Source organism: Mesoplodon mirus (genome assembly GCF_964341445.2).
Source record: "Mesoplodon mirus genome assembly, chromosome: 13".
Taxonomy (NCBI): domain Eukaryota; kingdom Metazoa; phylum Chordata; class Mammalia; order Artiodactyla; family Ziphiidae; genus Mesoplodon; species Mesoplodon mirus.
The window spans coordinates 61,431,762-61,457,228 of NC_138989.1; the positions used below are offsets into that span (position 1 = coordinate 61,431,762).

The 25,467-nt window shown below is 40.6% G+C and overlaps 1 protein-coding gene across 3 annotated transcripts in view; it reads left to right on the forward strand.

Moving 5' to 3' along the window:
• SETBP1 (SET binding protein 1) overlaps window positions 1-25,467 on the forward strand; it is a 375,953-nt gene that overhangs the window by 334,719 nt on the left and 15,767 nt on the right. For all 3 annotated transcript variants that reach the window (XM_082640458.1, XM_082640460.1, XM_082640459.1), the window contains one exon: window positions 12,565-12,735. In XM_082640458.1, coding sequence (XP_082496584.1) covers window positions 12,565-12,735 — 171 coding nt within the window. The remainder of the gene's footprint in view (window positions 1-12,564; window positions 12,736-25,467) is intronic.

The following is a 25,467-nucleotide window of genomic DNA, read 5'->3' on the forward strand; positions in this document are numbered from 1 at the left end:
GTCTCACTGAGCTAAAATCAAAGTATCAACTTCCTTTCTGAAAACTATGGGAAAGAATCTATTTCCTTGTCTTTTCTAGCTTCTTGAGGCCATTTGCATTCCTTAACACGTGTCCCTCCTCCTCCATCTTCAAAGCCAGCAGCCTAGCCGCTCTCTTACCCTACTTCCATCACCGCATCTTTCTCTGACTCTTCTTTTCTACCTCCTTCTTTCACTTCAGTGGACACTTTTGATTACATTTTGACCATCTCGTAATCAAGGATACTTTCTAGATGTTAAGGTCAGCTGATTGACAATATTAATTCTGTCTGTCTGCATCCTTAATTCCCCCTTGCTATGATACATAACACATTCACAGGTTCTAGGAATTAGAAAGGGGGACATTATTTTCTGTCTACCACAATATATAAACTCCTTTAATCCTCAATAACCTCGTTTAACAGATGAGGAAACTGAGCATAGAGAGCTGATATGAACTGCCCCAAATCACACAGCTAGTAATGCAGGTAGTCTTACTCCAGAGAACGTGTTCTTCACCTGTACTCTATACTGTACTGACAAAGGAGTTTTAGATTAGAGGACCAAGTGTGGATGGGTGGCTTCCCCAGAAGGTTTGGGCCTAGAAGAATAAATGTGTATTCCATTTGTCCATTCATCCATCCAACACTTTTGAGTATGTAATATCTATCAAGCTAAGTGCTGGGAAATCAAAAGAAAGTTAGACGTGGTTCATGACTTCTAGAATTTTGCAGTTGCCTACAAAAATTGTCAGAGAAATGAACAAATAATTACACAATAGGAGATAAGTCCTATTGCAGAAGTCTGTCCAAGACGATAAGACATGTTTGTGGAAGGGAGAAACTAAATCTACCTGACAACAAGATGTGGGTTTAATTGTTCCCAATTGCCTTTCCAAACATATCTTTCAGTGTTTGGTTTTTACACCTCAGCCCAAGCACTCTTGTCTCAGTTGCACAAAGAAGGCTTGTTATTTCTGCTTTTGCTCTTGTCTTTTCCCAGCCCTGGCAGGCTCTCCCTCTACTTCTAGTTATTGAATTCTACTCATCGTTCAAGACTGGGGTTTTTGTACCTGTATCTGTCTTCCTGAGTGGACAGGTTAGCCCCTTTCAGAGAAGGTTCATGATCCCTGTACTTAATGGTACCTGGTACTTACAGGCTCTTAATGAATGTTGAATTAATATATGCATGAGCACAAAACCACCTCAGATCCCACTGAGATCTCATTTTCCTCCTAATTTGTGGAGGACTCATTTGGCTTCCTGTCTCATTTGGTTTATCAGTTTTGTAAGTGTTTTTGTCTTATCCCACTCTCCACTTCTAAACCTTCTTTACAAAGACAGAGATCACATCTTCTGAGTTGTGCTGTGCAGCACTCAAATATCTTTTGATTTTAAAATGATTGACTCCAGGCTAACTGAATAGCATCCTACTTACAAGTGACCTTGCCTGAATTTCATCTCTCAAGGTCCCAAAATGAAGTAAAACTCATTTGACACAAAACACATGTTGACAAGACCACCACCTGCAATTGAGCAAGTAGTTCACTTTCTGTTGGAACCTGGCTCAAGGGGAGAAAAGCACTGAAATCCAGTGCATGCTCCTCTCTCCAAACCATGAGCAGTGGGGGTGCATGTGCACACAGGAAGCCATAATTTAATCTAACTTTTACAATGGTGCCCTCTCTTTGCTGAGAGCTGTGTCCTTGGGAATCTCCACCTAGGTGGGATGACTTTTCAAGTTCACCCAAAGATTCTGTATGGGTAGCAAAGCCTCTGTTTTGGATGATTAAAAAGGCACTTTAGGATCTTTCAGTATCCTTATAAAAAGTAACAGCTATCTTTATGCTACGCAGAGATTATTAGAATGTAATTCTTAGAAAACTTAGGGACTTCACTGCTTAGACCAGTGTCATGTCCCTGGTATGGTAGATGTTCAATAAATATTTGTTCAATTAATGAATAAAGTGATGCAACAAAAAATAACACTTCTATTGACTTTGGCACAGAAAAACATTGTTTTCCAAATCCCAAGGTTATCTATTTCTTTTTTTAAATTTTATTTATTTTTTTATACACGTTCTTATTAGTTGTCTATTTTATACATATTACTATATATATATATATATATATATATCAATTCCAATCTCCCACTTCATCCCACCAGCACCCCCACTCCCACTTTCCCCCCTTGGTGTCCATATGTTTGTTCTCTACATCTGTCCCTATTTCTTCCTTGCAAGCCGGTTCATCTGTACCATTTTTCTAGATTCCACATATATGCGTTAATAAACGGTATTTGTTTTTCTCTTTCTGACTTACTTCACTCTGTATGACAGTCCCTAGGACCATCCATGTCTCTACAAATGACCTAATTTCATTCCTTTTTATGGCTGAGTAATATTCCATTGTATATATGTACCACCTCTTTATCCATTTGTCTGTCGATGGACACTTAGGTTGCTTCCATGACCTGGCTATTGTAAATAGCCCTGCAATGAACATTAGGGTGCATGTATCTTTTTGAATTATGGTTTTGTCTGGGTATATGCCCAGTAGTGGGATTGCTGGGTCATATGGTAATTCTGTTTTTAGTTTTTTGTTGTTGTTTTTTTGCGGTATGTGGGCCTCTCACTGCTCTGGCCTCTCCCATTGCGGAGCACAGGCTCTGGACGCCCGGGCTCAGCGGCCATGGCTCACAGGCCCAGCCGCTTTGCGGCATGTGGGATCCTCCTGGACCGGGGCATGAACCCGTGTCCCCTGCATCAGCAGGCAGACTCTCAACCACTGCGCCACCAGGGAAGCCCTGTTTTTAGTTTTTTAAGAAACCTCCATACTATTCTCCATAGTGGCTGTACCAATTTACATCCCCACCTAAAGTGCAAGAGGGTTCCCTTTTCTCCACACCCTCTCCAACATTTGTTGTTTGTAGATTTTCTGATGATGCCCATTCTAACTGGTGTGAGGTGATACCTCATTGTAGTTTTGATTTGCATTTCTCTAATAATTAGTGATGTTGAGTAGCTTTTCATGTGCCTCTTGGCCATCTGTGTGTCTTCTCTGGAGAAATGTCTATTTAGGTCTTATGACCATTTTTTGATTGGGTTGTTTGTTTTTTTGATATTGAGCTACATGAGCTGTTTATATATTTTGGAGGTTAGTCCTTTATCCATTTATTTGTTTGCAAATATGTTCTCGCATTCTGAGGGTTGTCTTTTCATCTTGTTTATAGTTTCCTTTGCTGTGCAAAACCTTTTAAGTTTCACTAGGTCCCATTTGTTTATTTTTGTTTTTATTTCCATTACTCTAGGAGGTGGATCAAAAAAGATCTTGCTGTGATTTATGTCAAAGAGTGTTCTCCCTATGTTTTCCTCTGAGAGTTTTATAGTGTCCAGGCTTGCATTTAGGTCTTTAATCCATTTTGAGTTTATTTTTGTGCATGGTGTTAGGGAGTGTTCTAATTTCATTCTTTCATATGTAGCTGTCCAGTTTTCCCAGCACCACTTATTGAAGAGACTGTCTTTGCTCCACTGTATATCCTTGCCTCCCTTGTAATAGATTAGTTGACCATAGGTGCGTGGGTTTATCTCTGGGCTTTCTATCCCATTTCATTGATCTATATTTCTGTTTTTGTGCCAGTACCATACTGTCTTGATTACTGTAGCTTTGCAGTATAGTCTGAACTCAGGGAGTCTGATTCCTCCAGCTCCATTTTTTTTTCCCTCAAGATTATTTTGGCTATTCGGTGTCTTTCGTGTATCCATACAGATTTTAAGATTTTTTGTTCGAGTTCTGTAAAAAATGCCATTGGTAATTTGATAGGGATTGCATTGAATCTGTAGATTGCTTTGTGTAGTATAGTCATTTTCACAATATTGACTCTTCCCATCCAAGAACATCATATATCTATCCATCTGTTTGTGTCATCTTTGATTTCTTTCATCAGTGTCTTATAATTTTCTGAGTACAGGTCTTTTACTTCCTTAGGTAGGTTTATTCCTAGGTATTTTATTCTTTTTGTAGCAATGGTGAATGGGATTTTTTTCTTAATTTCTCTTTCTGATCTTTCATTGTTAGTGTATAGGAATGCAAGAGATTTCTGTGCATTAATTTTGTATCCTGAAACTTTACCAAATTCATTGATTAGCTCTAGTAGTTTTCTGGTGGCATCTTCAGGATTCTCTATGTATAGTATCATGTCATCTGCAAATGGTGACAGTTTTATGTCTTCTTTTCCAATTCATATTCCTTTTATTTCTTTTTCTTCTCTGAATGCCATGGCTAGGACTTCCAAGACTATGTTGAATAAGAGTGGTGAGAGTGGACAGCCTTGTCTTGTTGCTGATCTTAGATAAAATGCTTTCAGTTTTTTACCATTAAGAATGATGTTTGCTGTGGGTTTGTCATATATGGCCTTTATTACGTTAAGGTAGCTTCCCTCTATGCCCACTTTCTGAAGAGCTTTTATCATAAATGGGTGTTGAATTTTGTCAAAAGCTTTTTCTGCATCTATTGCGATGATCATATGGTTTTTATTCTTCAGTTTGTTAATATGGTGTATCACACTGATGGATTTGCATATAATGAAGGATCCTTGCATCCCTGGGATAAATCCCACTTGATCATGGAGTATGATCCTTTTAATGTGATGTTGGATTCTGTTTGCTAGTATTTTGTTGAGGATTTTTGCATGTATATTCATCAGTAATATTGGTCTGTAATTTTCTCTTTTTGTAGTGTTTTTGTCTGGTTTTGGTATCAGGGTGGTGGTGGCCTCATAGAATGAGTTTGGGAGTGTTCCTTCCTCTGCAATTTTTTGCAAGAGTTTGAGAAGGATGGGTGTCAGCTCTTCTCTAAATGTTTGATAGAATTCACCTGTGCAGCCATCTGGTCCCGGACTTTTGTTTGTTGGAAAATATTTAATCACGGTTTCAATTTCATTACTTGTGATTTGTCTGTTCATGTTTTCTATTTCTTCCTGGTTCCATCTTGGAAGGTTATACCTTTCTAAGAATTTGCCCATTTCTTCCAGATTGTTCATTTTATTGGCATGGCATAGAGTTGCTTGTAGTAGTCTCTTAGGATGCTTTGTATTTCTGTGGTGTCCTTTGTAACTTCTCCTTTTTCATTTCCAGTTTTATTGATTTGAATCCTCTCCCTGTTTTTCTTGATGAGTCTGGCTAAAGGTTTATCAAATTTGTTTATCTTCTCAAAGCACCAGCTTTTAGTTTTATAGATCTTTGCTATTGTTTTCTTGTTTCTATTTCATTTATTTCTGCTCTGATCTTTGTGATTTCTTTCCTTCTACTCACTTTGGGTTTTGTTTGTTCTTCTTTCTCTAATTACTTTAGGTGTAAAGTTAGGTTGTTTATATGAGAGTTTTCTCATTTCTTGAGGTAAGATTGTATTGCTATATACTTCCCTCTTAGAACTGCTTTTGCTGCATCCCATAGGTTTTGGATCATCGTGTTTTCATTGTCATTTGTCTCTAGGTATTTTTTGATTTCTTGAGTGACTACTTGGTTATTTAGTAGCATATTGTTTAGCCTCCATGTGTTTGTGCTTTTTACTTTTTTTTCCCCTGTAATTTATTTCTAATCTCATAGCAGTGTGGTCAGAAAAGATGCTTGATGTGATTTCAGTTTTCTTAAATGTACTGAGGCTTGATTTGTAACCCAAGATGTGATCTACCCTGGAGAATATTCCGTATGCACTTGAAAAGAAAGTGTAATCTGCTGTTTTCGGATGGAATGTCCTATAAATATCAATTAAATCTATCTGGTCTAATGTGTCATTTAAACTTTGTGTTTCCTTATTAATTTTCTGTCTGGATGATCTCTCTGTTGGTGTAAGTGAGGTGTTAAAGTCCCCCACTATTATTGTGTTACTGTCGAGTTCCTCTTTTGTAGCTGTTAGCACTCGCCTTATGTATCGAGGTGCTCCTCTGTTGGGTGTATATATATTTATAATTGTTATATGTTTTTCTTGGATTGATCCCTTTTTCATTATGTTTTGTCCTTCCTTGTCCCTTGTAACATTCTTTAAAGTCTATTTTATCTGAAATGAGTATTGCTACTCCAGCTTTCTTTTGATTTCCATTCGCATGGAATATCTTTTTCCATCCCCTCACTTTCAGTCTGTATGTGTCCCTAGGTCTGAAGTGGGTCTCTTGTAGAGAGCATATATAGGGAGGGGTCTTGTTTTTGTATCCATTCAGCAAGCCTGTGTCTTTTGGTTGGAGCATTTAATCCATTCACATTTAAGGTAATTATCAATATGTATGTTCCTATTACCATTTTCTTAATTGTTTTGGGTCTGTTTTTGTAGGTCATTTTCTTTTCTTGTGTTTCCCACTTAGAGAAGTTCCTTTAGCATTTGTTGTAGAGCTGGTTTGGTGGTGATGAATTCTCTTAGCTTTTGCTTGTCTGTAAAGCTTTCGATTTCTCCGTCGAATCGGAATGAGATCCTTGCCAGATAGAGTAATCTTCGCTGTAGGTTCTTCCCTTTCATCACTTTAAATATATTGTGCCCCTCCCTTCTGGCTTGTAGAGTTTCTGCTGAGAAATCAGCTGTTCACCTTATGGGAGTTCCCTTGTAGGTTATTTGCCATTTTTCCCTTGTTGTTTTTAATAATTTTTCTTTGTCTTTAATTTTTGTCAATTTGATTACTATGTGTCTTGGCATGTTTCTCCTTGGGTTTATCCTGCCTGGGACTCTCTGTACTTCCTGGACCTGGGTGGCTATTTCCTTTCCCATGTTAGGGAAGTTTTCAACTACAATCTCTTCAAATATTTTCTTGGGTCCTTTCTCTCTCTCTTCTCCTTCTGGGACCACTATAATGCGAATGTTCGTGCATTTAATGTTGTCCCAGAGGTCTCTTAGGCTGTCTTCATTTCTTTTCATTCCTTTTTCTTTATTCTGTTCCACAGCTGTGAATTCCACCATTCTGTCTTCCAGCTCACTTATCTGTTCTTCTGCCTCAGTTATTCTGCTATTGCTTCCCTCTAGTCTATTTTTCATTTCAGTTATTGTAGTGTTCATCTCTGTTTGTTTGTTCTTTAATTCTTCCAGGTTTTTGTTCTTTAATTCTTCTAGGTCTTTTTTAAACATTTCTTGCATCTTCTCGATCTTTGCCTCCGTTCTTTTTCCAAGGTCCTGGATCATCTTCACTATCATTATTCTCAATTCTTTTTCTGGAAGGTTGCCTATCTCCACTTCATTTAGTTGTTTTTCTGGGGTTTTATCTTGTTCCTTCATCTGATACATAGTCCTCTGCCTTTCATTTTGTCTATCTTTCTGTGAATGTGGTTTTCATTCCACAGGCTGCAGGATTGTAGTTCTTCTTGCTTCTGCTGTCTGCCCTCTGACAAGTGTGTCTATTTCTTGATTCACTTTATTCTGTAACGTATATCCCCTTATTTCCATGGATGAAGTTCATTTGCAAACAAGAAAAAATAGCAATGGGAGGATTCGAGCAGACAACCAATATATGAGAAAAGGAATTATAATCAAGTTTTCAGTATGAGTTTCCTCTTGTGAAAAATATATTATCTATTGGTTTGCCCAAAAGTCAATGTGTCATGGGACAGAAAAGAATATTGAATTCAGTCAAGAGGCACGGATTTCAGCACCGCTTTCTTCGCACCTGTGATATGTGAGCTTGGGCACATCACCTGGTCCTCTGTGCCTTGGTTTTCTTATTTGTGAACTTGGAGTTTCACCATCTGCCTCTTGTCATCCACAGGGATGCTGCAAGGGTCAAATAGCATAATGCATGTCATTGCTCTTTGCAAGATTAAAAGCCACTGAATGCTCAACAAAACATGCCTCTCAGTCCATGCCAAGCACTGCATTCTACAGTGAAAGGGCCAGGAAGGTGATAGAAGGAACTAACCACCGCACTGGTGTCAGCCTCTGTCACTATGCCATCCTAAGTTTTGTCTCCAGGAAACATCTGCATTTGCAATCTTAGAATTAAAATTTTAATTAAACCTATATTAATTGCATAGTATTTTCCAGATATACTGCTTTCTGTAGTGGACATTACAAAATGAATTACGTATGATCCCTGGTTGATGATTTTATCAGCCCCTTTATTTTAAAGAAACTATGGGATGAGGACTCAGTCAGGGGTTAGGATCTATTTCTTACCACTTCTTATCAGCTGTGTGATTTTACATGAGATGTCTGACCTCCTTGAACCTCCATTTTCTCATCTAGAAAAAAGGAGTAAATAATAACTGTCCCACAAAGGTTTGTTTGTTTGTTTGTTTCCCCATAGAGAAAATGAGATAAGTAGATAACAAACTTTACAAACCTAGAGCAACATACAAATTACTCTATGGTGAGGCTGGTTTTTATTATCCAAGGTCACAGAGCTCATTAAAGAGATCCTGGGAAAGTCAGCCACTGTAGACCCTGCTTTTCTTCCATGACCCCTGTAACCTTGAGCAACCTGGGGAAGAGGTAATTGAACAAAAACTACTACTTCGGAAGAAACAGAATCAAAATATCGAAACTATTGACTCCATATTGACTCACCCTTAAGGCAGTAAACAGTGCTTTGGTCTCTGACCTTTCCACATCCTGGGGCAGTCAATAACCTGGCCGCTAGATGCAGCGCCTGCCACTGATTCTGATTTGGGAGTACTTTAACCTTGAACTGAGCTCCAAGTAACCAAGGCAACAGGAAGTCAGCTTCTGCGTCAAAGGAGTTGGAATCCATAAATCAAGTCCCTAATGCAAACACGGTGTGCAGGTAGAGGTTCAAGAGGATAAGCAGTCTATGAGAAATTACCTTTGAAAATGAGTGACTGTCCCTCGGTAAGCTATAGCACAGTTTCAAAGAGTTTTTTAAAAATTTATCAATAGAGGTCTACAGGTTATAGTAGAATGTTTTCATATAGGTTTAACTTTTTTAATTTCCTTTTGGCTTCTCTGTCTTAATTATGAACAGATGTTGGATCCACAAAGTTATTAGCATTGTTATTTCCTCCTTTAAAAATGAACTGGCCTCCCGATATGCAAGCCTCAATACAAGTTGTCCTGTGTTGGGGTTTGGTGATCCTCTGAACACATCTACCAAGTGTGCTCTCCATACAGTCTGCTGTCCGAATTTGACGTAGTGAGCCTTTCCCAGATCAAAGCCATCCTTGCTTTTCCTCATGCCCCAGTGTAAAGAGCAGTGCCACATCTCAGTGGTCCAGTCAGTACAGTGCTGAATCTGGGTTTCTTTATGATTGATCTCCAGCCTCAAAAATCTTCCTCCCGTGGAGAGAGCAGCCAGGCCCATTCTGGGAAGGAACTTGCCAAATATCCCACCACTCTACCATCACCGAGCATTTGTGAGAACTTGGTTCTGAACTGTTTCATGTTCCTCTGGTCCTTTGGGTACCTCTCCATGGAGCATCAGCTGCCACCTGGACTGAAGAGAAACAAAGACTTCCAGTGGCCAGCCTGCCCAATGCTCTCTCCCAAGAAGTCACCCATTCCAGTCTCCTGAGACCTCTGCTCTCAGACAGAGTTTATGCATTACAAGTACTGTTATATTAGCCTTTGTTCAACGTTTATCTAATATTCTTGCCCACATATACTACTTCTGGGATTGTTTCCCTAATCCTTTCAAAACTGAAAGATGTCTGAGCAAACATTAGGATTTTTTTTTTCCAATTTGTTTTCAAATTCATTGGACAGCAACTGGCAAACAGTACTCTAATCTAGAAAATCCTAAATTATCTAGGGTTTTCAAGATAGCTAAAGAGTGACAATCTGAATTATAGAGTGTTTTAAGTGTCATCTTATTACTTTTAACTTATTCTGTACCATAAACACTTGAGTAGCAAAGTACACCCGACAGAGGTGTGATCAGATCTGCTTTAAGGGAATGATGTGGATTGTGAACATTTGCATGAAAAGGGGTACAACTAAAATGGCTTGAAATCACTGTGTTCCCAAGTGAGAGTTAAATATCTGCCTGCTCATCCTGTTTATGGCTCATTCCCTGCACATACAATAATATGAGCAAAGAACTCCCTGTCCCACCTGTGTCCACAGATACAAAGAGGACAGACAGATCAGGGAGTTTTTCCAAAGGAGCTGTTATCCAATAGAACTCTGGCAGCTTAGAGTCCCGGAGGTGTGCTGTGCAAAGGACGCCTGCATCCATTTGACAGGAATAGGGCCAGGGTGGCGCGGAGTACCACGGTGGGGAATTCTGATCAGACTCAGGCCTGCTGTCCCACTGCAGATTTGTTAGCAGCCCACTATTCTAGCACATCAGTCAATCTACCCAGACGACCATACTGTGATAGACTTCTAGATTCTTTCCAAACTATGTTTATTTTGTTAATGGAAAAAGAGTTTAATATATGTTTGTGGTTTAAACAATATTAACAATAAAGAAGGCTAAGGAGCAAGAGTAAAAACTCCCTCACTAATCTTCCCTGTGCTCTCCTTCCTCAGAATAACCATGGTTAACTATTTGGATGTATCTCCTTGCAGAAGATTCTGTTTGCATTTTACATGTACTACATGTGTATACCTTGAGTATTCCTGGCACACCTGCATATTTTACAAGTGGGCATCATCCGGGGATCATGTACGTGTTTGCTGCACCTCCTGATTTCTTGATGGTTGTGCCTTGCGGTCTCTCTGTCATAGAATTTGATGTTTGTCCACTCCCATAGTCAAACGCTATGAAATATGAAATCAAAAAAGAAAAATTGTATTTTTATTTACAACACCTCAAGTGGAGGTTTCAGAGATCGGGATGGAGAGTAGGAGGAAGGTAGTAGATGGTAAATGAAAGTGTCAGCATTTCTTCCTTAGGTGGTTACAGGTGCCTTTTCCAGGTGTGATATAGGCCCTCTGTGTCCTCAGTGTGAAGCATGCTGTTGGTAGACCAGGTCATGGGCAGAAGTTGGAAGATGGTAAGGTAGACCAAGATGATCCCTGAGTTTAGCATCTGGCTGCTTGAAAACTTCGAGCTCTGACATTAAGAGCTGTATGAGTTTAGTCAGTTATCTCTTAACATCTCAGAAATATGTTGTCCTCATCTATAAAAGTTAGAAAAGGGTAACCTCCACACTACATGCTTCACAGGGCTGCCGTTAGGCCAAAGTGAGCAGGTCTCACTGGAGGTGAGCTGTTACTATAGGAGGGACCAGTGTCACTCAAGTTGGTTGAGATGGGAAAAAAGGTCAGGAACTACTGTGATAAGGCCTGTTTCATGTTGTTGCTATCAGTGGCATGTAGCCTACACATAAAGAAATTCTGAGTAGATGACCGTTTGACATGGATTCAGACACCTGCAGCTTCTGAAGTTATGTTTGGATGAGTTGGAGAGTGACTTTTTTTGCAGCTGGGGATGTAGAAGGTGTCCAGAAATCCTTGGTCATGTCAGGGAAGAGAACTGAGCCTTTGTTGGCTGGTTTCCGTTTGGCCTGAGGAGCAGGTTATAATAGTGATAGCAGTATAATAGGAATAATCATAATAGGAAACAATTATATAGCATGAACTATGTGCCAGACACTGTTCTAGGCCCTTTATTTTGATTGATCATGGATGCCCCCAACCACCCCATGAGGTAATACAGTTCCATCCCATCTGCACAGTTAAGGAAGCTTGAAGCTTGGAGAGGTTAAGTAACTTGCTCATGATCACACAGCTGAAAAGTAAGAGGGCTGGGATTTGAGCCCAGCAAACAAGGCTCCAGAACAGTTCTTATAATGTGTTATGTAGTAAGTTTCCAGGCCCTTTCAGAGGCACCTCATAAGAGTCTACCCAGGCTTTCCAGCATCAAAAAATCATGACTACTATGACCAGACACTCAAAGGCCCCCAAGTTCAGCCCTTACTTGGCCCAGTCACTGTTGTGACACACCAGTCCCCACAGGGCATCTCCTGCCTCCAGAAGGCCGGCCTCTTGTCTGAATCATCTTCATTCCTCACCCATGACTTAGCAGACACTCTTCTCAGCACCGGGAATGCCTTTCCTTCGACCTTGCTTCTCTAGCATGAACTCTGGGAAGCCTTTCCTTACTTCTTCCCACACGAATCCCTGCCTCCTGAGAACTCCCCAGGCACTTTTAATGAATAACACACAGGCCTGCCCACACTTGTTGCTCAGTTTTTCCTTTTCATTCAGTCTTGTCTTCTTAGCTGGATGAGATGAGAAGCCTCACTAGGGTGGGATCAACTTCTCCCCTCCATACTCTGCACACCAAAACCTCTGTAAAGACAGGCTTCTTGATCCATGGAAGGTAAAACGTGCATGATGGCTTACACTGCTTCATTAGGCCTGTGCCCCGACCCCAACTTTCAGGCAGGCCACCTGGAATGTTGTCACCACTAACCTCAGCCACAAAACCAAAACCAGTTATGCTGCTAATTTGTTTTGTTTTGTTTCCTTTAAACATTCTAAAATGTCATTCTTGCACCAGAAGGAGGTCAGATCATTTGATGATTTCTTCAGGTCACTTTCAGATTTTATGTTGTCTGTCTTCCTATTTCTTTAAAGTAACTGCAGGCTTTGGGGTTATTTTTTTTAGGGATACCAAGTCCCCACTTAAAAGTGGACCAAACGGCAGCACATAGTAAGAACGAGGGCTCAGCGTCCACTATGATGACCAGGAAGAAGCCAGCTGCAGTGGACAGTGTTGCAATCCCACCAGCCCCAGTGTTATCTCTCCTTGCTGCATCTGCAGCAACATCAGATGCAGGTGAGCACTTCAGATGCTTTGGGTTCACCCCAGGGAAGGTGGGCATGGAGAAGGCCCTCCGGGAATGTGCTGCTGCTAAGTACAGGTAAGAGTTCTCTCTTCAGCCAACCTCCGGCAGACACTGAGCATGTGAGCTGTTTCAGCATTGGAGTTTTCAAGTGGGAGAAGGTCTAAGAAAGGAAGGAGATCATCTCAGAACCTGGAGGCAAAGGTCAGTGAGTAGTAGTAACAGTATTAATTACTCTTTATCAAGCCTTAGTAACTACTAGTCTCTGCATATAGGACCTTATATATCTCATGTAACTCATAAAATAACTCTGTGAAATAAATACATGTCTCCATTCCAGAAGAGGAAGCTAATGGGAAGGAAACTTGCCCCAGGAACCTGTGGACACTCTGAATTCCAACTCAGATCCAAGACCCATGCTCTCAACCACTGCATTCACTACCTCCTACGCTCACCATGGTTGAGAGATGGTAATCAGCGTTTCCCTGAGGACTTGATTCATTCTAGCTCATGATATCATGAATTCCTCAGTAGTCACCAGATTCCTCACTGGCAGTTTATAAAGTACAAGCGCCTTACTCAGACATCCCATATGCTCTGCCTTCCGCTACTCCCCACATCACCTCCCAGCAGTCCTGTGCACCAACCCCAGTTTCCAGGAAGGAAGGCCTTGGACTTGGCTTAACACCTTTCTTTAGGACAGCCTTACTCGGTTCCTATTCACATCCCACAGATCTTCAAGGCCCAGGGAGTCACACCTCCTCTGAATGCCTGTAGCATCCAGTGTCTCTGCCACGCATTTACCACCCACTTGTAGACTACATGAGAAATGCTTCTATTTAACTTCTTCTCTCTCATGACAGAACTGTATGTACTTCAGAGACAGAATCCATGATTTAGATTCTTGCTATCTTCATGGCTCACAGAGTGATGGAACATTCCATAAAATGTGTTGAACTGATGCACTGGTAAATGTGAAGCATGTTGCAGTATTTACAAATGCCTATTACGATTAGAAGCCCAAGAAGACACTCTTTATTGATATTCACCTAAACTCATCTTCTAATTCAGCAGTTTGCTTTAAGTAGAGAACTCAGCTACATACCTACCTCCTTCATTGGAGACCATTGGTAATTAGAAAATGAGCCCAACTGAAATAACAGAAAGAAATATTTGGACTGACACTTCCCAAATTGAGTTTCACAAAATATTGGTAGGTGTTTTGAGATAGATGTTTTCATAGTGAGGTGAATGTGAGGAAGGCTACACTGCATCTGCTTCCTTTCTGCAGGGTTTTTCTGAGCTTTTAATTGACCAATGTGCATTGTGAGGTTCCAGGAGAGTGAGACACAGAATTTCATGGTCTTACCTGACCACAAAACTCATTTTTCTAGGAAGAGCTCTTAACATCTCTTGGAAGTGGTATTCTTCCCAGGCACTTGGGAAATCTTGCTCTGAAGAAACGGGATCATGTCTCAAATATGATCAAGAATATTAACATCTTTCACATGCTAGGTGTGAAATGAAAAGTTTTTTATGGAAATGCCAGGTAAACGATGCCAGCAATGAGAACAAGGAGAGGTCCTAGGAGGAGAGTCACAGAGGAAAGGGGAAGAAGCTGCCCCTGAGACTTGCAGCACCTTTATGGGAGGGCACCTGTGGAGGGAGTCTGAGAAGTGGGCACTGCTGCCATGCCTGGAACTCTGGGGATTCATCACTTGGCTGGAACAAAAGATTTGGGCCAAGGTCTGCATACCCACCCAGATAATTGCTTGCTCAACCCTGTCGGTTAAGCTCTGGAGGCCTCCCTTGGCCCCCCTTTATGGATTTAAAAATCAGCCTGCATGTTTCTGCCTTTGCTTGCCAAGCACAGATATTTCCCAGAGGCAAAAGACAGGTGATCCCCTATTTTCCTTTCCTGAACTCTTTCCATGCTGTGTGAGAGAACACATTCTTGGGATCCCAAGCTTCTACGGGCTTGCCTCCTCTATTTGTGTTCAATAATTTACAAAGATGCCAAATGGGCGTAGAAACAGGTGGGTATTAAACTTTTAAACCTGCCTCTCTGGTAATCAGAGCTGAGCCAAAGCTCTCCTGTTTCAGGATGTAGGAATGGGCTGTTTATTTTCGGCAGTGCTCAAATGAGACCCTCATGAGAGTTTCACAGATTTGGTCCATTTCCGGGTCTTAGGCTGCTGAACAGAACTTTTATGGGAAAACAGGCTAAAGATCTACTCCAGGTGCTGAAGGCCAGACCTTCCTGAGATTCCACTCCCCACAGACAAACGTCTTCCCACAAACCTAAGAGAGTTAGGGTCGAACAGCCTGGGCTCATACCCAATACCCTGTTTCACACGTGAAGAAATTGATGCTTCTGAGATTCAGAGATTTGCCTGAGGTCATGCAGTTGGATTGGAACCCAAATTTCTTGATTTACTGCCTGATTTCCAGTGGAATCTCATTTCTATCATAGGCCCAACAGTAGCAAAGGCAGATTTCTTTCTCCCTAATTACGGACTCCTACTTCTTTTAGAGAACCGTGAGTGAAACTCATAATGTGAGGCTTTAAGCAAAGTCAAGCATACAGAAGGCAGTTAATAAATAGGTTCTGGGTTTGATTTCATTCAATTGGGTGTTTGTACATTAGTCATACATATTTCTGATGAGACAACTCACTTAATTGTTGTTTTCTTTAGAGTCCCATCTTTCACTATAAGTAAGGTAATTTAGAATTACTTCTGGCCATATAAAGAAATCAACTTATTTTTCAATAAGTCGTCATTTCTACAGAGTGGTTTTGAAGACTCAGACAAGTGCAGAGAAGATAAAGGAAAGAAGAGTAAAATTAAGTGGCTTATAAAGCAAAATTAATTTTAGAAATCATTTATTGAGTTTTTTTTTTCTTTTTGGCCACGCCACACGACATATGGGATCTTAGTTCCCCGACCAGGGATCGAAACTGTGACCCCGACAGTGGAAGTGCAGAGTCCTAACCACTGGACTGCCAGGGAATTCCCTATTGAGTTTTTTAAATACTAAAATAATTCAATTAATTTGAAATTACTTTTATTTTAAAATAATGGAAACTAAGGTACAGTTCTAGTACAGTTCCTGACGCATAGTAGATGCTCAATAAATAATCACTAAGTGAAATGATTACGAGGCAGTAGCTGTGTGTTTATTCCATACCAAACAAGATGGGAGACGTCTGAGAAAAACATGCTTGATATTGGAACTGCTTAACAAGCAAATGGAGAAATCTTTGACAGACATGTGGTAAGCTGTTGGTAAATACTTGCCAAATAATTGATCAGTCTATATCCTAATGGTATTTTTTCAAACAGGTAATCTTTGGTAAAAGAAGAAAAAAGGAACGTTTCCCACCTTATTTTATAAACATTATAATGTGGAAGAAATGAATGTGGGTCAAAGGCTTTAAAATATGTCTTTTTCTAGCTCGTGCGTGTGTGTGTATGTATATTTTTGTTTGTTTAAGGCAATTTATTAGCGTCTCCGAGTCTGAGAGTCATGCTGATTATGAAGTTATTGACTTGGAGGAAGACACAGAAGAAGAGCTGCAGGAGAGGGTGGCCAGACTGAGAACATGTCAGTCTGTGAGCTACTGGGAGGGAGGGAAGGCACTGGCTGCCACTGGTGCTCAAGCAGTTCAGCCTTCGTGATCAAACTGCTCAATAGCCATTGATCAGCTGCAGTCCCCTGGCACAACAAAGGAGGTCTGGTTCAAGGGAGCACTGCATCATTATTGTGAGTAATTAGGGCTAATGCAGTGAAAGCTTCAATAAAGTTTGTTCAAAATGATGCATAATTTGAAATAACTTCCATTGCACTGTCCCAATAATGACTGAATAACCACACCAGATAATCTGTACCTGAATAAGTCAGCCTTATTTTTCTGATCTTCTACACATTGAACTAACTTCTCAGGGAGGTTATGCGATACATAGAGAGTGCATGATTTTACTACTGAAACATGCCCCCCCACACACTTTGTATTAATATTTAAGATGAGACTATATTATTAAGTAAATTACAAATTTGGTAGGAACTTCATAAAACACCAAGAAAAAAAAATGTCTTTGGTTCTGCACCTGAAAAGTCTAGAGTAGTAGTAATGGAAAAGCAAGCAAACAGGAAGGCATTTCTTTCTAGTTCTCTCTCTCTCTCTCTCTCTCTCTCTCTCTCTCTCTCTCACTCTCTTTCTCACACACACACACACACACACACACACATACACACACACACACACACACTGATAGTCTCTTATCTTAAATCCAAGTAGGAAAAAAGATATGTAGCAGGGTTGCTATCACCAAATCTCACCTGCTCAAGGTGTAGCCCTGTTAGAGATGACAAGGGCAGCGGAGGGAGCATAGCCCTTAATTTATAGTTTGTATCTGTTTCGTATCAAGGCTAATATATTATTCTCTCAAACTGTGTCATCTGCCCTGTTTAAAACTATCAGAGTAAGTGAAAATATTTAAATTTCACAAGTCAGACATTTTGCTTCTAAAAGCAAAGACATATTAGGTAAACCATTTCATTATTAAACCAAACTATCAGCCCAATCAGAACTGGCTGATACCTGTAATCAAGATGCCAAACTTTAATCTTGAAAAATTACCTTTACAAATTAAAGAATGAATTCTTAATTCTAATGGAATCAGAATGAAATCCAGCATTCTAGTAGCTGAAGCAAAAATGATCACGAAAATTGCTTCTAACTCCCAAATTCTAGGATGCCTGACTTTTCTGTTAACCAACTGCCATTTATGGAGAAGGACCCCAAAATATGAAATGATATCCAGGTACAAATGCAAAAAGCAGTGAACAGGAATTTCAGAATTGTAAAGTGATTTATTTATTTTTTGTCCTGTGTGGTACCATGATCTGAAGTTCCTAACCAAAATAATGGGTCGATTCAGCCAAAAGTCTTGTCTTTCCAAAAGAACCAAAATAGAGCAAATAAATGTGCAAGTTAATAGGATTTGAAACATCCAAGAGCCATAAGTATACAAACCAAAGAAGTCATCAAGTTGTAAAATAAATTTCTCTAAGTCCAGATTAATCACTTAAAATATACAGTAGAAAAAGTTCAGAAAGATCTAGAGAAAATAAAGCTTTATTTTAAAAACAAATCATTCAAATTTTCTGAAAAGTGCTACCTACTGGCCCATGTTGAAGCAGCACAGAATCACTCTGTTTGCCTAGCGAGCTCTACTGAACATAAGGTTCTTGATGAGCCCCCTCGCTTTGGCTTTGGGCCATGAAGAGACCCAGCAGGGTTGCAAACTTCCGTGGTTCCCTGAAGACCCCATCACACCAAAGGCCTTCTGATAAACTTCCAATTTTTTTTGCCCGAAAAGGAGAAAATAAGCTCTTTTCTGATTTAAACTGGACATCCTAGAAAAGCTGAGCTGTTCCATGGCTAAGGCTGTAAACATCCCCAAGAAGCACCAAATCCTCCAGAATCTGGGCCCATCTCCTTGGAAATATCAGCCAGCACCAAATTCCTTTGGAATCCCCACTGTCAGAATGTAATTTGCAAGAAACTAAAAAATCATGTCAAGGATTCATTCAACTCTTTAATGAGGAAACCAACATGGTGATAAAGCTGGTCTGAAAAGAATTAGAACTAGAAGAAAAGGGCATTACAGGAATGTAGGCATTGGAGAAAGAATGCCAAGCAAGATTGTTCAGTTAACGTCCCAATGGACAATAAAACCATAACCTCTGGGCTTATCTTTTCTACTGGAAAGGAATCATTTGCATATTTTCTGGGCAAAAATCTACAAGTTAATATATTACCTGGCAGAATCTGGGGCTTAATTAGTAGTGGATAGCGAATCCCCTGTAAGAGGACACTAAGACTCCACAAGGACATGCACCCTTCCATTTGCCTTGTTTCTAAGTTCTGACTCATTTTTCTTGACACCACTTGTGGGCTGTGCAGTGCTCTAGGTAAACACATGTGTTCTTGCTTCCAATCGCCTGCATTGGAAGTTCAGTACTGCACTAAAGCAGCTGGGTGTTCGGTCCTCAGTAGTCACATCTGTGAAATGGAGAACAGCATGCCACCCAGTGTAGAGGACTGTGGTGAGGAATACATGAGGTAATCCTTGTGGAAGTCTTTTTTTTTTTTTTTTTTTTTTGCCGCACGTGTACCTCTCACTGCTGTGGCCCCTCCTGCTGTGGAGCACAGGCTCCTGACGCGCAGGCCCAGCGGCCACGGCTCGCGGGCCCAGCCGCTCCGCAGGCATGTGGGATCTTCCCGGACTGGGGCACGAACCTGTGTCCTCTGCATCGGCAGGCGGACTCCCAACCACTGCGCCACCAGGGAAGCCCTCCTTGTGGAAGTCTGGGCAGAGTGCCTGACACGTAGGAGGAGCTCAGCAACTGTGTGCTACTCTTGCTGTCGTTGTTACTGCTATTTCCCATTGTCCACCCTGGAATGTTCCTGTCTCCTTCACCCACTCCTCAAGCTATTTGGATATCGAATTCGTGATTACTCTTCACAACTCAGCTTAGGGGCCTTCAACTCCAGGAAGCCTTCCCTTACACCCACTTTGAGAATCACCCCACGGCCAAGTTAGACACCACATCCTCTGTGCTCCTCTCCCTACGAGCTGGTTGATCACTGGTCCCTACATTTCATGAAGTGTCTTGTATCTCATGCTGCACTGTCCACTCCCCTATTGTCAGGCCTTATTTGACTTTGAAAGCCCAGTACCTAGCACTGAGGTGGGCAAACAACAGCTAATCGTTAAGTATTAATCAAAATGCACTGAACAACTGTTTCCTGCACAAAACCATCTGGTGCATGAAAACACATACTCTAGCATGATATTTATTAGGGCTCAGAGGCAATGATTTGCCTTTCTTTTCCATGGCAGCCCCAGAAACAGCAAACCATCCTGAGACCGTTCAGCAGAGGAAGCAACCTGAAAGGGACCCCTGGGGCCTCCAGAATTTTCTGTTCAGTAACGGCAGACTAGCTCCTGGCTAATCCACCAGGATATCCTCCAGGGAAGATTATTTTCAAGTTAAGGAGTCAGCCTATATGGCATGGTGTGTGTAGTGCATAGGTATGTGTTTATTCAGAGACGGAGGAACTTGTACACATAAATGTCTCCCTTCACTCAGAAGTTCTGTGGGATTTTCAGGATGAGTTTCTCAATGGAAAGCTGGAGATGATACTGGCCTAGGTGTAATTTAATTATTTTATATATGCTAGTCTTGCATTCTGTTCAGAGTATGGATTTCCTGAGGGCAGCAACCATTTCCTATTTAAGATTTGTCCCATTCAATGAGTATTGAGGATCCCATGAATTCTCAGAACCTTGGGTTCAGTGGGATGAAAAGAAGAGAAGCAAAATCCAGGAACACTGTTGTTAAGCAACATATAATCATATTTGGGTGTCAAGAAGCTCGTGCAGTGCTCGGTGCATAGTAGGTACTCAGCAAACATGCCTGGACCGGATTTAACTAATTTTTCTCTCTCCAGAGCTGAGATTTTGGGAAAGACAGAAGGTTTAATGACAGGTCGGAAAGTGCCGTGTCTGTAAGAAGTTTAACTCAATTTATCTTCTCTGCATGCTTTGTACAGATTATACTCCCAACCACCTCTTGCCACAGTCAGACCCTCTTAAAAATAGAGTAATGATAATAATACGTTTTACCTTCTTCCCAGTGATAGTATCATTCACACCTCCATTGAAACCCAGTGGGAGGTTTGGCTGTGAGGCATCACACTCCGGGGAGTCAGGTACGATTATTGTAATGAGACTCCACGCTCAGAAATGCAGGAAAGAAAACCTCCCAAATATGAAGCAATTTCTGTTAAGATACTCCTTTTATATCAAATATTCAAACTCCTCTTTATAAATAGGAGAGAATGAAAGGAAACTCTTCCAGGGCAGATTTTATGTGGAGGAGAACAAAAGGGCACAATATTTTATGATCAGTTTTGAGATGAAAGTGGCACGCCTGCCTTATTCATTGGCTTTTTCCATTTCCAGAAGTCTAATTAGATTGTTGGTTTAATGGTGGTGAGATCATGTAGTGGCAACTGAAAGCAACTGTGTTAATGAGAAGAGGGGACAGTGCTTTGGGTTTCCTGTAATTAATGGAGAGTTTTTGAAAAACTTCTTGGTTCCAGTGAAGTTGGCATACTGAGCCCAGCTGTGGAGAAGGGGGACAAGGTCTTTCCCGCTTATTGCTGTGGAAATGGCCTCAGGCAACGTGGAAGAACTGTGTAATGACCGTCATTAAGAATGATCTTTAGTGGTCCAGGCAGACTGTAAGTCAGTCTAAGAAACTGGAGAAAGAATTTAGAGAGAATAGACAGGTGTGACAAAGAGAAAGAGACAGACAGAAAGACACGGAGAGGTATAACTCACCCGCAGCCCTCTCCACTCTACCTTTGAGGGTCACTGGAATAATCCCAGAGCACCTCCCAGGGGGCCTCCTTCTCCTGCTGCTTAAACGAGAATTGACTAGACAAGACTGGATTAGAATAGACTAGAACGGATCTCTGCAAACCCCTTCATGTTGCAGCTGAGGAAATTGAGCTCAGAGAAGTGAACTGAATTACAAATATTACCTGCCAGGAATTAGGAAACCTGGACTCGTTCTGGCTACCCCACAGATGTAAAGTGAAAACTGCATTTGAAATTCAAGGACCAGTGTTACTGCAGTACTTAATTCATTTCCTTAGGTGAGTCACAGTCTAAATGACACTTCTGAGTCTCAGTTTCCTTACCAGTGAAATGGGAAAAATAATTTCTGCTTTTTAGGCAGTGGTGAGAAAGAAATGAAACAGCACCAATCCCATGTTCAAAACAATATATCACTATTTTATGACCCCTCTCATGTTAAAAATGAAGTCATGTCACGCCAGGATTTAATCATGTTAAGTCCTAATTTAGTCATGTTATGACTCAGATCATAAAACCCATTAACGATCTTTAGAAGTTTTATCCTCACTACCTCCTCCAAATACCCTTATCTCAGGGCACAGTCAACCCCCCCACCCTTACCTGTTAGGGCTTCATATTGAGCTCATCTTCCTGGAACTTCTATAAGGCTTTGTTACAAATTGTCAGATATTTTTTAAGTACCTGCCACAATGCTACATACAAGTAAAGATTAGCGCTTGCCCTAGGAGAACTGTCACACTATTGGGGAAGGCCTGACTCTAAGACATGAGATGGCCAAGTAATATTTTTAACTTAATAGATTGAATAACAATCTCAGATACTAACAGAGCTATCATTTAGCAACCAAGAAATCATGAGTTTCCACCTGAAGGGCACTAAGGGAGTTCAGAGGACACTGAGATGACCTGTGCATGGGTATGTGTTTATTCAAAGAAGGAGGAACTTGTACACATAAATGTGTCCCTTCACTCAGAAGTTCTATGGGATTTTCCAAATGAGCTTCTCAATGGAAAGCTGGAGATTATACTGGCCTAGGTGTAATTTAATTACACTAGGACACTGAGATGTGGGAGTTGGAGGACACTGAGATGATCTGGGAAGAGAAGAGTTGAGATGGCCTTCTAAGGATGGACCAAATTAAAAGCACAGAGATCTCTAAGACAGGAGTATATGTGGAAATAATGACAGATGAGGCTGGAAGAGAGGTTTGGGGTCAGAACCTAGAGTCCCTGCAATTCTAGAATGAGTCATGGTGACCCTTCTGAAGGACAGTGATATCAAAATAAAGCCATGGGCCAATAGCTGTCTGCAGTTGTATTTTGATTGGCCTACACAGGTTTATACATTTTTTTAAAATTAATTAATCGGCAGATTGTAAACATCAGGAGATTTACATAATAATCAGGAGTTCTGGCTTTTTGAAACATATTATCTGATAACTTTGGGCTTAGATTCCTACCTGGAAACAATGATTGATACAGAATAACATTTGCCCCATTAGATGGGCCATATTCTCTTTAGTTTCCCATGTCCTCCCCTATTCCCCCCACCTTTCTTCCTAATCCTGGCCAACCTCACCCATTATATTGGCTGTCTGGCTCCCTATAGGGAATGCTTAAAGGCATTTGACCTGGAGAAAGCAGCAGGATCAAAACAATATGCAAGAAGGCCTTGTCTAGCAGAAGTAGGGCAGGTGATCTGTAGTAATACCTTTTGTTATTTAACTGTGAAATTTGGCAGTTAGAAAAGGCCTTTGAAATTGTAAAACTGAGAGAAATTTGGTGTTCTGATGCAGTCATTAGTAGAAAATTAACAGGGAAACCCAGGTTTTCTCACTTCTTGTCCAGCTCCTTGTCTTTTTTTGTCTTCTTAAGGAAATATGGTATGAAACTCACTTTGAAATAGGGCAACCCTTGCTTGAATCTTTGAGTCCATGACTTCTAAGATGTGTCCTTTGGGGTAATTATTTAACCTCTGAGGTCTCAGTTTTCATCTCTGTACAACAGAGATAGTAAGGTCTTCACGTGGTTGTGATCACAATTAAATGAGGAAATATGTGAAGTACTGCAGACTGCACCATAGATTCTCCAAAAATGTTAGGTTCTCCCCCTTTTCCATAGTTTCATATGAGAGCAGAGATGATGCTGTCCACTTACCTTGTATGGTCTATGGTACGACACAAAGAGTACATGCTACAAAAACAATCATTGAGTAAATGAATGATCCAAGAACACGTACACCCCACCCCACCCCCAGCAAAGAATAAAAATTCTTTTTCTCCCTCTCCCACACCAAAGCTCCTAAAATGTGACGTCTGTTATTTTAATGTCCTTTGTAAGTAACTCTGTTAGTTTGCTTTATGAGGTCTACTGTCAAAAGAGACAAAAGGAGAGAACTTAGCTGCTTACCATCTCTCTCAAAGTTTCTCGCCTGTTGAAGAATCCTCTTCCCTAGGAATTGTTCTGTTTCCTTGAAACCTCTTTAAGCTGAGAGACCAGATAGCCTTCATACAACAATAAGGAAACGTGAGTCTGTGTACCAATGGACAATTTCTAAGGACAGAGAGAAAGTACTGATGGAGGGAATTTCAACTGTTCAGTGATTCCAGCAATGTCTGTGAACACCCTGTGTGGCCTGGACCCAGGACTTGCCCCATAAAGATGACAGAGCTCAGAACAAAAGAGAGTAAGCCTGATATTACCTTTAAATTCAGCAGGGGATCAGACCAGCCTCAAGCAGTGTTCCTGGGTTGCTGGGAATAGTTTCAGTGCTCAGAAACACTCCTCCGAGGGATTTTCTTGCCCTCCAATACCTGAAAATATTTTGAGAGAACTTTCATTATTTTGAAATTCAGGTTTTTGTCAGTGCCTTTTAGGTCCAATACTGGTCTTTGTCTCGTACAAGTTGCCAGAGTTAAGTGATTTGGGCTTTACATATGGAAAGTTCATTTTGTTGTGTAATTAATGGGAAGCAGACTTTGGGAAGCTGATGATCCAGGCCCTTATTTATATGAGAGCATATGTCTGTGTTTTGTTTATGACTCACTCTCTTACTCCACTCATTGTAACTTGGGTTTGTTTACACTAACTTTTCCTAGAATCCGAGCCACATGGTATATGAGCCAATAATTTATGGTTTCTAAAAGGGAAAGATGATGAATGAGCTTTTTCCTGTTAAATTGTCAAATCTTAAATTGAGAAGGAGTATTTGCTGCATTGAGTCTGTCCAAGCTTATATTTGAAAAAAAAAAAAAAAAAAGGTAAAGCAATAGCAACAAAAACAAAAACCCCAACCTACTGGTATAGTGCTCACAACTTGAATGTATATATAATTTGCCAAGAGAGCATGTGAACACTCCCCCACAATAAACCATTATAATTCTGATCCAAATGTTCAGCAATGAAAAGACCATTCATCCCCCCTCACCCCTCCTCTCTGTCTGGCTCTGTCTCTCTCATTTCTGGTATTACATAATTAATATATAATATGTACATGTCTCCCTTTTCCAGGGGACCCATTCTTTTAATCAATCGGTGGACTTAAATGTTCAAGCTGGTTTTCTTAATGGTGCTAAATAAGTTCCAAACTTGTTTTTGTCATTGAAGCTTCACTTCTTCTATGGGGCGGTTTGGATTTCAGTCTATATTTCACAGTACTTCAGTGCTTTTGGTCATAGCTTGGATACCCCAAACAGTTAGTGGTGCTCTGAGGAGAGTAGGGAATAGCTAAGATATGTGAAGATCTAGTTTAATTTACAGTGATTTGGATCCCCTTCAATAAATCCTTTTCTATTTTACACACAGATTTTACAAAATTGATGGTAAGTGTTGGCTTAGGTTGAGTCATATGGATTGATTCCATTTCAAGTAAGTCAGCTGAGCTTGTGCTGGTCCCCAGTAGGAGGAAGTTGGAACTGAGTGCCTAGCACAGTGCCTGGCACAAAGTGGGCTCAATCCATATTTGTTCTAAGAATAAATAAGAATGGCTAGGATATGGTCCTTGTGCCTTAAGAAAACACAATTTAAGAGAAGAGATAAATGCAGATTAATCCTATAATCTTAAAACAGGACAGACTATGTGAAGTGCTATCAGAGAGATATAAGCAATGTACAGGGGACCAGAAAGATTAACGTTGAAATGAGAGTACTTCATGGCTTTTAGGAAGAGGACTTTATTTGACTGAATTCCAGCTGAAACCAGAAAGCACTGGAACCACACCTAGCATTGTTTTCTCTTTCCCCCCCCCCCACTAGGGCAGGAGAATTGCCT